General features: G+C 44.7%; 4 protein-coding genes across 4 annotated transcripts; 1 reads left to right on the top strand and 3 right to left on the bottom strand.

The window, feature by feature from the left end:
* Positions 1-1,625: 1,625 nt before the first annotated feature.
* Positions 1,626-3,203, top strand: BO72DRAFT_495567 (CCCH zinc finger DNA binding protein; the record flags this gene model as incomplete). The annotated part of the gene is made up of 5 exons (XM_040948554.1): positions 1,626-1,706; positions 1,767-1,910; positions 1,976-2,023; positions 2,089-2,386; positions 2,479-3,203. The coding sequence occupies 5 exons, from the start codon at positions 1,626-1,628 to the stop codon at positions 3,201-3,203; spliced, it is 1,296 nt and encodes a 431-aa protein (XP_040802045.1).
* Positions 3,204-5,055: 1,852 nt separating this feature from the next.
* On the bottom strand, positions 5,056-6,351 carry BO72DRAFT_468023 (uncharacterized protein; the record flags this gene model as incomplete). Its single annotated transcript, XM_040946878.1, has 1 exon — positions 5,056-6,351. The coding sequence occupies one exon, from the start codon at positions 6,349-6,351 to the stop codon at positions 5,056-5,058; it is 1,296 nt and encodes a 431-aa protein (XP_040802044.1).
* A 1,551-nt stretch (positions 6,352-7,902) lies between these two features.
* Positions 7,903-8,671, bottom strand: BO72DRAFT_495565 (uncharacterized protein; the record flags this gene model as incomplete). The annotated part of the gene is made up of 2 exons (XM_040948553.1): positions 7,903-7,914; positions 7,967-8,671. The coding sequence occupies 2 exons, from the start codon at positions 8,669-8,671 to the stop codon at positions 7,903-7,905; spliced, it is 717 nt and encodes a 238-aa protein (XP_040802043.1).
* A 1,390-nt stretch (positions 8,672-10,061) lies between these two features.
* Positions 10,062-11,735, bottom strand: BO72DRAFT_447471 (uncharacterized protein). The gene is made up of 2 exons (XM_040944550.1): positions 11,628-11,735; positions 10,062-11,547 (listed from the first exon to the last, which is right to left on the bottom strand). The coding sequence occupies exons 1-2, from the start codon at positions 11,641-11,643 to the stop codon at positions 10,445-10,447; spliced, it is 1,119 nt and encodes a 372-aa protein (XP_040802042.1). The 5' UTR covers positions 11,644-11,735; the 3' UTR covers positions 10,062-10,444.
* Between the last annotated feature and the right edge of the window lie 2,797 nt (positions 11,736-14,532).

Genomic DNA, 14,532 nt, shown 5'->3' with positions numbered 1-14,532 from the left:
TTTTCTGAAGAAAGAACTAGACGAGAAGAGTATTTGAAAATTTTTTCCAGCTGGCTGCCGTATAAGATAATCTTTTTTATATAAAAAAGCTTTTAAGTTAATTCTTCAATAATTGTAACAAACCCGCCCGCGGTTATTATAGTCAAACTATACTCCAAGCGGCCTTAGTTAATAGATATTTTAGTATAGTCGAGACGCTTTTAACCGCCGGATGAAGAGTAGATATTTTTAGAAACAATAACAGCGGCTGTACTGCGCTGGTCCTTACTGCAGATACCAGCTATTTTAGTATTATTTACTATTTAAGTATTACTACAGGCGCGGATATTAGCTATTTGTCTATATAATTATATAAAGGAGCGTTGCGGTGTTCATCATGTGGCCGAGGTGCTGGTGGAATAAATACAATGTAAAGGGTCCCTACTTCTGAAAAGTCCAACCGGATACAGTGCGGGGGAAACAGCTTTACGTCACCACCATCACCAATTCAAGCGTGGCTCTGAACAGATTCCAGCGACTGGGAAGGAAGGGTCTTCGGCGCGTGAAGACGTTGTGCTCTGGTATGCAGATTGACTGCGCCGTTCGGGACGGATAAGCCAATAGTCGGTGATATGCGATGGTCGATAAGGAGTGAGGGTGGCGGAGCTGATAGGGAACCATGATTCAAACCTCAAACCTCAAGGCCGACATGGTCGCTCGCCTGAATCTTTTCTATTAGAACAAACTAGTCTCCCAGCAGATTAAGCCTGATATTCTCCAATAATCACACTGGAAAGATGACCCAATGGCTCTCGGTCTTACCACCTCATACTGCCTTGAATTTACTCCAAGCATCTAGTTTCACTGATCTAACATGCCTGCTGGGTGTTTTCTTGCGCTTCTCGCCTATGGGTAGCACTTTTCTTCACCTCATGGAATAGATTGGAAGACAATGGCAATTCGGTCTATCTTGTTTGGCCATTTATTGTGTCCTTCATCGAATCACTTTGCGCCCTTGGGAATTATGTAAAGAAGAGGCAAAAACGACTAAAGGGAGAACCCAGTTATGGCTGGCTTTCAACTGCTTCACGTCACGTTCCGACAAAGTGCAGTCGAGGCCCTATTTTCGGTGGCTTGCAGGGGCGCAGCATCGCAGCGTCTACTAAGCGCTCATACAAGCCTTGTCATTCTACCCAATCATCTTAGCCACCAAATCCGTGATAGGATGATATTTCTTGCCCACAGATTGTACTTCGACGCCCACTGTCTCCTCATGCCTGGATCTTCTCAGCCTTGCATCTTTTGATCTTCTTACCTCTACTGTGGTTTCATGACAGAAGATGGACATCCAGCCTTTGCTCCCAGTGGGCTTTCTGTGCACTCCCCTTGTCTTCCCCACTGTCTAGCACAGTGTACCAAAACTATGTGCGGCGAGTGAACCCAATGACGAGATTTATCACAGCCCAGTGCGCAAGAGACTTAAGAATGCGACCTATCCCATCCGGAATTGAAATGTCTTCTTACCATTTTCCCTTTCTCAAAACTGTTCTCGCTCGTCTCCCACGAACCCCATCACAGCATCCTCTGGTCTCGATTTGTGTTAATAACCTCCTGCAAGTCTCGACCACTGTTTCCAAAGTGGAGCCATGGAACATAGCATCGAGGAATTGAGAAAAATATATGCTGAACTGTGTGCCACCGAAGCCAAGAGAACGACCCTGGTTGAGGTTTGTGAAGAAGAGCTGAACATACGTCTGTTTCAAAATCACTAACACAGATGCTCTTAGGGCCTTTTTGCGCATATTGACGGTCTGCAGCTTGAGCTGAAAGAATCGAAATGTCAAACCGAGGAATATAAAAGGCTTTATGATTCCTACCGGGGCGATTATCTGGAGTCCGAGAAACAATACCAGGCCGTACTTCATTCTCAGGTTCATACTTGCTACCTGCCCCAACCCCTAGTCAGGAGCGCGCATGCTGACTTGCAATCCCTAAGGCCAAGTTAAATTATGTCTCTGTCTTGATTGACGGAGATAGTATGAACGTCAGCCCTTCTTTCCCCGAACCTTGCAAGGAAAGCTAAGATCAGTTACTCACTCCCGACCACAGTTCCAAGAATCCTTGGTCCGAGGCGAAGAATCGGGCGGGAACAAGGCGGCGCATCTGCTGATCGAAACCATACAAACCCATCTGCGTACAGTTGATCAGGATATCTCACCCGATATATCCATCAGGATTCGTGTATACGCCAACGTTGAAGGTCTTTCCAAGGCATATCGCTGTTCCCAGATCTTGGAAAGCGATAGTTCCATGAGAGCATTTATTCATGGCTTCAATAAGGATAATAGACTGTGTGATATCGTGGATGTGGGCTATGGAAAGGAGTGTGCTGATCGTAAGCTGGAAGGTCAGTCAATCCTTCCCCTGAGATTGTCCCCGGCGCCCAACTTGTGTGTAAGTCTCTTGGCTGACGATTCTCGGCCCGAACAACCTCCGCAGCTCTCTTTGTACAAGACATACGTGATGTTCACTGCCGTCGGGTCATATTCTGCGCCTCGACAGATAATGGCTATGCGCGTGTCCTCAAGCCGTATCTGGAGTCTGGGCGTATCTCACTCGGTGAAGGACCACCATTTGCGCGTGAGATGCAAGGTCTGGCAGAAACCCTACCCGTCGTGTCTCTCGGAGATGTTTTTATGGAAGAAAAGCTCAAGTCCGAGCGACGCGGGTCCTTTGGTACCTTCGAAACGGCAGACACTCCACCACGAACCCCGACACGGAGCTACGCATTGGCCGCCGCGAGGGCAGCCCTTTCGCCCCAGCCGGTGTCGCCGCTTATGACAACCACGCCGGCTTCCACCGCTACGCTGAAAGGCTTTGAGGCGAAGGTGTTCCTGAATGCCAAAGGCCAACGGGTCGACCGAAGTCTGACGTACCCTAATCATGTCGCCGCGCAGTTGAGGCGTGAGAAGTTGTGTAACAGGTTTCACCTCCTGAGAGACTGCTCTTATGGCGATCAATGCACCCACAAGCATGGAGAGTCACTGTCTCAAGAGCAGAGAGTAGCCCTCACCGCCATTGCTAGACAGTCCGTCTGCACTATGGGATTTGCGTGCAGGGATGAGAAGTGTACCTCGGGCCATCGGTGTCCGTGGGAAGGTTGTTCCGGGCGGGACTGCAAGTTTCCTGCTTCTATGCACAACGTGGATACCAGGGTCGTTTAACGAAGCCGGTGTTGTTGCTGTGTTCTGTTCCGCTTGCTAGTCTATCTTTAACATTACGTTTTTGTTCGTTGCTTCCGAGGAGCCATGAATTAGTACGCGAATCTATGCCGAAAGCCCTGCGAATGGAGAAAAGCATCCACTGCAAGCTAGATATCCACTTAATCGTAAGGCTTTGAGTTTAGCTGGCGGCTGCACGAGGATTTCTTCGCGGAACAAAATATATACTGGAAGAAGATAGGATTATCGGATCTAAATCGGATAAAAACCGGAAAAATAGGAAATAGTATGCGGATAAAACTACTGGAAATCAGTATACATAGTTTGAATATCGCAAGTAAATATAATAAAGCATTTAAGTAAAAATGACTAAAAGATAATTTAATGAATTGAATTAGGATAGAGTAATATAAGGTTTTGGGGTACTATAAAAGGAGAGCTCGGGAATCTACTGTTCTGTATACTTTCTTTTATAAAACTTCTCTAGAATCTTAATCTGACTCCTAGAAGAAGAGCTTGCAATTACTCAGAACTAGATATATATTTTATATATTATATACTGGACAACTTGGTTCCGTGCTGTCGCATCGGCGATTGGAGTTTGCCGTCTTGAATAAAGCCCGGGTCGGTGTTTGCCCCAGTCGTAGAGGACTTCTTCAGTGAAGCAGAATCAGATCTCGGATAAAGCCCAAGAGTTGGCGATAAAAGAATTATTTTAGCCATGAGAGTACACTTGGTTGTACTCAGAATATAAGTATTTACTTGATCATTAGATTCCCATGCGAGAAGACGCCCCGTCCAGTTGTTGCCTTAGGCCTGAAATTGCCACTGATAAAGCTCTACTGCCTATCAGTGCAAGGTTTACCAAGACACTGTGCAGGTGGCCGCCGCCATAACCCCGGGGTTCTCAAGGCTGCTCGTGCATGAGATCATTGTCTCGGACCAGAGGGCCGCCCAGTTCTAGGCGGAGTTCGATATGACTATGATGGCGTTCAACGCGGGGATCGAGCGCGCCTGTTTGCAGTGGCAAACCCTGCTGGAGGCGGCCGGTCTGGCGGTGGTTGGGGTCTGGGATTCGGTCGATGAGGGCGGCGATGGGATTGTGGAGGCCATGAAGCTATCGTACTGTACTTAATCCTGAATACTAACCGATTGCGGGGGTCGTCCACGTCCCTAATTTTGAAAGTTGGTGCAGGACCCTCATAAGCCATGAACATATTTTCTTTTTATGCTATTGCTGGTACATACGACCACAGGGTGTGGAAAATAGGGCTTCCCGTCCGCTCAGCCGTACTCAAGCCACACGCCGGGAGGTTAGTAGTTGGGTGGGTGACCACCAGCGAATCCCTTCTGTTGTATGTTTTTTTGCCCCTCGTCCTTCTCGTTTCTATCCTCATCGATGGATCCATGATCTTTTGCCTACTTCTTCCTTTTTTTTTTTAGTAGACACTTCAGTAAGTCTAGATATGGTTTGTTGCGGTGCTGTGAAGAGAAATGGTGATAGGGCGGCACTACCAATGAAGTATATACATATATTGCAATCCCGTACCAACCCTGTTACTTGGCCTGGTGGCGCGACCTTCTCACGCATCGCTCCATGAACAAGTTGTCTTATTGGGCAAGCTCTAAAAGGGAAGATCTGTAATTTTTTCACAGAGGCAACTCTGCTCATACTGCTAGCAATATGTATGCGGTGGATCGTCGGATTGTTGGAGCTAAGCTGATAACAATCCCAGGTGTCCAAGAACAAGCTGAATATATGAACCCCAATACATCAAATCCGACTCGATCTCTGATTGCGGACCCACACAGCAGCGAAACCAATATTCGTCGACCGCCATCATCCTGGTAGGAATCAAAAAGCCAAGCAGTCCGTCGCAAAGATCGGAAGCGTCACCGTGTACAGAGTCACCGAGTAAAGGCCGGTCACGAACGCGTCCACATCAAAAACAAAGTCGCTCGTGAACCAGTAGCCATTGCTGCAAGCACCCGTTCCAGTCACAGCCGTCACACCCGTGGTCGAGCTGACATCCGCGGTGCCCGCCACCGAGAAGCTATTCACGACCTCGGCCCTGGCCTCGACGCCGGCGGAGACCTCGAGCAGACCGTCGAGGACATTCATCCCCACTGCGAGTTCCACATCCGCAAAAGGGTTCAGCTGCGCATCGACCTCGCCGGACAGGGTCGCTGATGCAGTCTGTGTGGGAGTCCAGCCCGACGACGTGGAGGCGCCGCTGTGCAGCAGGTCGAGGTAGATGGTGCCGCTGGGGATCTGCGTCGATAGGTCCGCGGTGATGTTGGCTTCGCCGGTGACTCCGAATTCGACGCCGACGCCCAGGGTCAGGGAGGGGCCGACACTGAGGATCCCGGTGATCTCGAATGCGGAGACCGACAAGGCGTCGTAGGTGTAGCTCCAGAGATCCGTGGAATAGGCGGCGGTCGCCTGCGCAGACACGTTCAGCTCAGCCATAAGGGCAAGATCCAGCTCCAGGTAGAGGCTTGTCGCCGTCGAGTTGGTCACATCGAGCTCCACCCCGCCGCTCAGGTCCAGGGTGGTGCTCACGCTGACATCCTGCACGTCGATGGCCAGATCCTTGGTATCGATCAGCTCGCCCGACCACTCGTCCGAGGCGGAGATGGTCCAGTCGCGCTTGCGAGATGCCACCGCGCTCGCATTGAAGAGCACCGAGATCGACCGCGCCTGGTCCCGGAACGAGCTGCGGGTGGTCTGGGCCGTGATGGTGTTGTTGGCGCTGCCCACGGTGCTTGAGTCGACCAGGTAGACGCCGCGTTCGTTCTCCGCGTCGCAGTTGCCCAGGTGGTTGGTGAGTAGAATGAAGCTGGACGAGGGCCATGCGGAGACACTGCGCTGATAGTCAGCCGTGCTGGCAAAGGCGACTTCCACTGCTTCGGCCGAGCAGCTGACACTGGAAATGGTGGTAATCTCCTCCAGGACCACCGTTGGCAGTTTCATTTGAGCATCCACCGTGGCGGCTGTCAAGGGCTGACTCGTGGCCTGGTAGTACAGCGTGATGTCTTTCTTGGGGGCAATGCCGGTCTGGCTCACGTCTGCGGCGCGTTTGAAAGGAAGAAGATGTTCAGTGGCCAGGGCACGAACTGCCACTAGACAGAGGACGGCGAACAGAGACATCATGACTCGGGAAGAGGAGACTTGTGGGATTGTGTAGTAAGATCAGACGCTTGGAGCTAGAATGCGACCAAAGAAAAAGTTTGAGGGAATAACAAACTACTGGGAGTAATAAAGATGTTTCAGGGCCACTATCCTACCCACTCAACCCCTCTTTCAATCATGGGTGGTGCTGATGGATCGTTTTCACACCATACCAATACTTCCTCCAATAGCCAAGCGAATCCCAATGCCTCTCCTACCATGGAGGGGATGGACTTCATTTAACCAGACCATTAGGCACCGTACTTAGGCACTCAAAGCCTACCCACCACCCAGTGGTAAGATGAACCGCCATGCATGCCGGGGGGAAGATCGATTCGATTGGTGGCGAACATCACCGTTGTCGGCAGGGTTGATTGATTAATTTATATTAATGATAATGTGAAGTCACGCACGTGCATCTGCCTCCCGTGAAGATTCGGTCCCAAATTTCACAGATCCTTTGCTCACGCCGTCATGAAACCACGACCTCCACCACTCCTCCGAACCCACCAGTTGCAGGAGCTGGTCCTCCGCCACCGATAAATGACAGACAGCATTTCCGGGCCGGTCAATGGACCGGGATGGTCATAGAGGTGGAACTCACATAGCGTAGCCAGTTTCTCCGGGGACCAGATCGGCGTTTTGACGATTCCGGGGTGGTGGGGATTTTTTCATGCTTCATGAAGTGGGCGACCGCTAGCTGAGTGGTATGGATCGAATGGCACCAGATTGACATCCAGAATGGAGTATCAGTTGTCTGAGGGAGAGTCTGTTGATCCAACGCTGCCAGGAGGGGCCCGGAAGCTAGTTTTTTCCTGTCGAACGAGCAATCGCAATCAGCGTTGCAGCTGTCAGTAATCTGTAATCTGGAGTGAAGTGAATTCGTGCTCGGTGCTGAGGGGGTCAAGGGCAACGCAGGACTTCCCGTGGCGCTCCTCAAGCAACTCAGGCCCCTTTCAAGACGGGAATTTACCGTACAGTTAGTAGTTACAGTCAATGATGCGTTGTACCAACCCGCATCAATCAGGTTGCTGCACACAGATCTCTGGAACTCGATCATGAGTCTTGTTGCAGGAGACTATAAGGTTCCCAGCACTGTTTACCCTGACCTAGACTCATATACAGACTAGTTTATAGGCAATGTGCTTATGCCATGTGAAAGTAACCCCCCGTTCTGCCGGCAGAATGCCTGACAATAACCCTTATCAGCCCGAACAAGTTAGTGAACTCGTTGGAATTGAATGAGATGGCTATGGAAGCGCTGTTCAAAGAAGGTAGAAATGTGAGGTAAAATAGGTAACAAAGCAAGGATTCCCAAACCTCCGTTCCTCGCGGCGTTGTAGCCCCTGGTGCCCTTCACCCATCCAGCTGCTTACTACACCACCCCTAGGATAGAAACTCAAGAACCGAATACAGTCAAACCATGGAAGCTTATACAGCACAGTTTCGATATGCGGTTGAGCTAGTTACGCGCAATGAATACACTGATAACACTGATCCGTCGTCGATCTCCACAATGGCAACCACCCATCACAGCAATTGCTAGATAGCACAAAGCCAATCGATGGGTTGCCTAAGATTGACACGCACGTACACACGATTCATAAGTCTTGACCCCGTCGCTTGTACACTGTTTGTTTGCTGCCTCGCATTCGCTGCCCAGACCGCATTTCCCGGCCTCTCCGCTGCACTTCTCGCCATTCAAACAGAGATTAAAAAAGCATGGGGCCAGGCATGCGCCGTACACGTTCAGATATCGATCAAACTCCCCACATCCGATGGCAGACTCAAATGGGGTCTCCGTAGGCGCTGGTGGAGGGGAATCTGCCGCAGGTGGAGGCGTGGCAGCAGGGGTGGCCGGTGCCTGCGTCTGTGGTGCCTTGTCCTGGCAATCCTCCTCGCAAGATTGCCAGTTTTCCTGGTTTGCGGCAAGGCAGTCGTGGCGGGGCGCGGTCCCATTGAAGCATCGGTCCACGCCGTCCAGCGCAGTCTGCAAACAATTGCCGTTACAGGTCTCGAGAGGCCCTTCGACCCGACGCGGACATGCAGCGTCGCACCCCTTGAAGCAGCCCTTGATCTCCTTGTCGCATTCGAGAAAACACCGCTGCCGGAAGAGCCCCGCGTTCTTTCGATTCCGCATCGTCCTTGCTGTCCCCCGACAGTATTCAACGCACTCATCACTCTCATCCACACAATTTCTATAGCATCTCTGAGCGGAACATTGACTATCCTGCGCCTCGACAGCGGCCAGGACAAGAGGCCAGACCACAATGAGAATTCTCAAAATGTTGACGTACATATTGCGCTTGTCGAGTGGATGATGTTTGGCTGCTCAGGTTGAATGGTTCTGTAGTACGCAGGTATTTAGGACACCCAGGCGATGTGCTGGTGTCGGGAGCAAGAAGAATCGCAGCATCTATATACCCTAGCAGTCACGTACCACGAGGTTCTAGACAACTACTCATAGCTGCCATAGCTTGGGGCTAGGCCTGCTAGACAAAGACGACGAGACAGTCGTTAGGTCATGCCAAGGAAAGAACCCGATCAGCATAGGGTTCCGAGGAAGTTACCAGCCTCTCCTTGTTCATTTGGAACGCATTGATCCGAAGCGCGTGACGCGTCGCTCGTACCAGCTACAATCTACAGCTCAGTCAGCAAGAGTAGCGGAAACTCGACTGGCTTTCATGTGACGCATTCAAACAAGCCCTCCGCCAAATACGATGCGCCCAGAGAATCGGAATCTCGATGGCAGTCAACCAGAGGAGCGAACCAGTCGAGTTCGATAAGCTCGCATCTCCAACCGTGGTGGCTGGACGGGTGGCCGAACCCTAAATGCTGGAATACCCACGGGAGAACACCATTGTTAAACGAGGTTAAACAAAGTTGGAATAAACGTTATTTCGTAGCCGTCAAAGTCTTGACCACGAAGCCCCCGGGTCGATACGGATGCGAAGTAGATTGTGCTGGTGTTGCGTGTGTTCAAGACAATACGACGGTTATGTGATTGATTAACGCCGAATGCAGTTCTCTCTGCAAGGCTCTTGCTGGGTGAACACGACGGTCACAGCCCACCTTTTTTGAATTTCTTCAGGCTCTGCTTGGGATGAGCTCCTACTAAGACCTTTTGACACCCAATCTCACTCAGATGATTAGATACACACCGTGCCTGTGACTTGTCAGTTGAAATACTTTAACATTGCCGTGTGGCCCAGTTCCGGACAGATCTGAGCTGTATAGAGAGCTCTCCAATTCAATGCCAAGTCCTCTACCAGGGAAACCACGTCGATCTTACTCCGGCTCATGTTGGAAAAACAATAAATTCAACAAATAAAGGAGAAAGGAGGCGCAGTAAAGCCTCTCGTGTTCGCACTCGTTCCAGGCGGCAGGGAGGTTGTTTTAGGTTTCCTGCCCGAACGCCGGAAATGGAAGACAGAGCGTTAATCCACGATAAGTTATACGAGCGCCTAGCTCCATTGTTACCATAAAACCTAAATGAGCCTAACTGTCTTTCCATCCGTCCCTCATATCTTAGGAATCTCTTTTTGTTCATCCTTGCTAAGAGAATGGCCGCTTGAAAGAGATCGAGAAGAGCATCTGATGGCAAACGGGGCTTACGTGAAGAATAACAGGAACCTTCCACTTCGGCTAACAAAGACAGGTGTAAACCCATCACAGTCAACATTTACCACCACCTTGAAGATACGGCGTTCCATTGACTGTGCAGTTCACTTCCTCCGCTTGAAAGATCCGGCAGTTTTCCATTGGCCTGCGTCTTTGTACTGGCTTTTTCATATCCGGCCTGTGAGTTGCCAGACGGCTAGGGACGCCTGCGATAACCTGTCAAACACAGATTCCATGTTGATCCCTACGACAAATGCATGCCCAGACTAACAGACGATTGTTCATCATGCTAACAGATGTCAGGAACTCTGCAGGTAGAAAGAATTCTCGGTTTGATCAACCAGCGGACGCACCGACAATCTGCGCAGGTGTGCATTTTGGACTTGACATTTCAGGGGGAAGCAAAGAATCGTGAAGATGCTGACATGTTGGTATGTCCGATCCCCCAACTTCAGACCGGGTTCTCGACATCCGCTCCCTTCTGGTCATTTGACGGGGTCTGCTTTGATGAACGATCATCCCCCTCTAGGCCGTATACCCTTGAAGTAACCCCTGTCCTATCAAGCCATGGGCTACCATCTTGCTTTGTCTTCTCCTCATTCCGCTTCTCCTTCGTGCCAGACCCGCCATAGAGCTGGGTCATGGTGATGAACTGCGCCACCAGTGCAGAGGCTGTGAACCGCCCCACCACGCCGAGCGCGTCCAAGGTGCCGATGAACTGCACGGAGGAGAGCACGATCGTTCCATACACCACATGCACCAGCCCGCAGATGTTCGCCAACCCATGGTAAAACCCTTCGCCGAGATCCACGCTTCGATCATCAACATTCGTGGGGGTCCCTGCCGTTGTGTCTGAATGCTCCCGGGAAAGAAGCCTGCCCAGGCAGTCCCCCAGCACCGCGAGCCCCGAGTTTGTCAGCGCCACGAGGGGTGGCAGAACCAGCATCACGAGAGATGGCACCGGCGCGAGGAACACCCACGCCAACTCCAGAAAACCCATATTGCATTTCCAGCTGATGATCGTCTGGCTACCGAGCCGGATGGCGTTTTCCAGCACGTTAGCCGCGGCCAGCGCCACCGCGAGATATTGCACCACACTCCGGTACACATTGGGGTTTCTGCCTGCAGTATGCTCACGCAGCCACGTGGTCGATTTGTCGCCCGGATGGTCGAGCTTGACCCAAGGCCTTGCGAACGTCAGCGACGGGGCGGCCAGGATGCCCAGAAACCCGAGGATGGGCCGCTCGCGGAGCAGCTGCAGGCGCTCCTCGATCGTCGGCGCCACCGTCCCCAGAATCGACGGGGTGAGGCCCAGGAGCACCGTCGCCGAGGCCCAATCCCCTTTGTTCACCTCCCCGGCGCCTTCGAGCAGGCACTCGGCCATGTGCTTGCAGGTGTTGGGATCGGAGGTGTTGCGGGCGGCGAGGGAGGCATTGTAGTAGGCGTGGCAGTCAGGTCGCTCGGTGGTTAAGGTGGTCCGGTAGAAGGGGTAGAAATTTTGGAACTGGGTTGCGCGGCTAGTATCGAAGAGCAGGGCTGCACTGCAGAGGAGGGCTACAGAGGGTATCAATCAGTATATCTCCGACAACTGGTAAGATCCGCCTGATTAGATGTGTAGGCGAGGGGATATTCACCAAGAGTGAGTTTCATCGTGGTGAAGTATTGCCATCATCCAAAAATGTGAAGACTTTTCAGATGTACACAAGGGAAGATAGTGCATATATTAAGGGGCCAGAAGAGAGACAGAAAAAGAACTGAGACGTGGAAAACCAATTCCAAAAATAACTTATTGTTTTGTGAGTGTTAACGCGGGGCTGAACGGCGGCGGTAAGGTCAGCACTCAGCACCTATCATCGATCGTCAATTATCGCTCATCAATTCCCTTAATGGAACGCAGATGCAGCTGACGGAAACTCAACAGTACAGTACACGCTAACCTTTGAAGGAAACTGTATGGGTAATGCCCAGTGGTTCGAGGTTGGAGGGGTTGGCTGTGTGCCTGGCGCGTATTTCCTGCACATGCTGTAGGTATACAAGTGGGTAGATGTGGAGAGAAGTACATACTATGTAGTTGTTTGGTTCTTGTAATGTGAAATACAAAGGTTATTATGTACGGGAGATTAAATACAGAAGACTATTGCGGCCACTCAGCAAATAGAACTTTGCTGGTTAAGTATTCTTACCGTAGAGATTACCGTAGAGGTTACCGCCTATTAAAAAAATAGCTGTTTTTCCGAGAATTTTAGGTTCTAATTAGCTGGGTAAGTTAGAATAAGTTTAAATAATATTAAATAATTTTAAATAAGTTCTAATAATTTTAAATAATTCTATAATTTTTTAATATATTAGTCCTGCCAGCGTCTTAAATATTTAATATAAATTAATTTTTATATAAACTATACTAATTTTTATTAGCTGGATAAGTTTAAATAAAATTAAACTAGTTTCAATAAGTATAAATAAGTTTATATAAGTTTAAATAATTTTCAATAATTTTATAAATTTATATAAAATATTGCTAGTATTTTAGTTATAGACTATACTAATTTTTTAACCGAGTAAGTTTAGACAAGTTTAAATAAGTTTAAATAAGTTTAAATAAATTTAAATAAATCTAAATAAGTTTAAATAATTTTAAATTCTTATTATATTATTTATATATTCAGCTAGCTGGTTTTTTCTATAAGTTATATTTTTTTAACAGCTATTCTATCTAAAAAAAATATTTAATAATCCGGATATTATTTATAATACTGTTATTTAAGAATTATTTATTAAAAGATTTTTTTAAGTAATAAATAAATATAAAATTATTTAATTTTTTCTAGAATATTTTATTTAAATTATAGCCGCGATTATAACCGTAGAATATAGCTATAAAATATAAATTAAATAATTTTAATAATTAAAATATAAAAATAATTATAAATATTTATTAGATAATTTCGATAGTTAAAATATAAAAATTATTAAGAGTTTTTATAGAAAATTATTTAAAATAAATATTTAACTTTAATATAACTACTTGTACGTAAAAAAAAGTATAAGTAGTTATATTAAAATTAAATATTTACTCTAAATAAAATAATTATTAAAAAAAAATATAAATTATAAAAAAAATATTTCTTAATAGAATAGATTTATAAAATAAAAAATATAAAAAGTTTTTAAATAAAAATCTATATACTTCGAACTTAAATAATATATATTTTATATATTTAATATCTATATTAAAAAAACAGTAGAAAAAATAATATCTATATATTTAAATATTTCTAATATTTTTTTAAATTATTAGTATAATCTTTTTTATAAAGTCTATTATATAATAATCTTATTATATATTTTTTTTAATATTAAGATAATTTATATAAGTATATCTATTTACTTAGAATATTAAGCTACTGTATAAATAAATAAGTTAAAATAAATTTAAATAAATTAAAATAAGTTTAAATAAATTAAATTAAATAATATATTCTATATATACTGTTTATAATATTAAAATAATCCTAAGATTAATTATATAAATAAATAAATCTAAAAAATAATAAGCTATTATTCCGATAATAAAATTAATAATAAAAAAAATTATTAAAATATTTAATAATTAAACAGCTGTTTTAAGCTGCTATTTATTAGATAATAATAGTATTTAAAATAAAAATATCTAATTAGTTAATAAATTTAAATAAATTTAGATAAGTTTAAATAAATTTAAATAAGATTAAATAATTAAAATTTATATATAATAGTAGTAGATTATTAACTTTAAAATATTTTATACTATTTATTATTTATTTTAGGTTTTAAATAGCTTTATATACAGTATAATAAAGCTTTATTTTTTAATTTTTAAAATAGTATAATAAAATATTAAAAAAAAATAAAAAAACTATAAAAAAACTATAAATAAATATTTTTATAAAATAAAGCTAGATAAAGAATATTTAGTATATACAGATTTATTAACTACTTAAATATTATAAGTAAATTATTATATCTATAAAAATTAAAAAATTAAATAAATATAATAAATATTTTTTATATTATAATAATTATAAAGTATTAGCCTATTTTTATTATAGTATATTATTTAAGTAGATTACTAAATAAATATAATATAATAATATTTAACTTTTTATTAATATTTTTTTATTTTTTTTTCTTCTTCTTTTTTTTTCTATAAAATATATTCTTAAAAATTATTATATAAAAATTATATAAATATTTTTAAATCTATCTTAAATTATAGTATTATAATACTATTAAGATATTTATTAAAATAAAACTAAATATTTAAAACTTACCGGTTAATTATTAAAAAATTTATTATATAAGCTTTTTTCGAAAGTTAGACTTTATAAGAATTTTTAAAAATATTATTATTAAATATAATATAAACTGCTGTAAATATTAGATTTTCTTATTTTAATTAGCTTTAGATTAATATTTTATAAATTATTAGATTTTTTTATATTTTTTTTTCTATCTTTGGTTTTAATAGCTATTTTTTTTTGTAACTTAATGCCGCTGGAT

Source organism: Aspergillus fijiensis (genome assembly GCF_003184825.1).
Source record: "Aspergillus fijiensis CBS 313.89 unplaced genomic scaffold BO72scaffold_19, whole genome shotgun sequence".
NCBI classification, from domain to species: Eukaryota; Fungi; Ascomycota; class Eurotiomycetes; order Eurotiales; family Aspergillaceae; genus Aspergillus; species Aspergillus fijiensis.
Note: the sequence above shows the minus strand (reverse complement) of the source record. Positions and strands in the feature narration are given on the sequence as shown.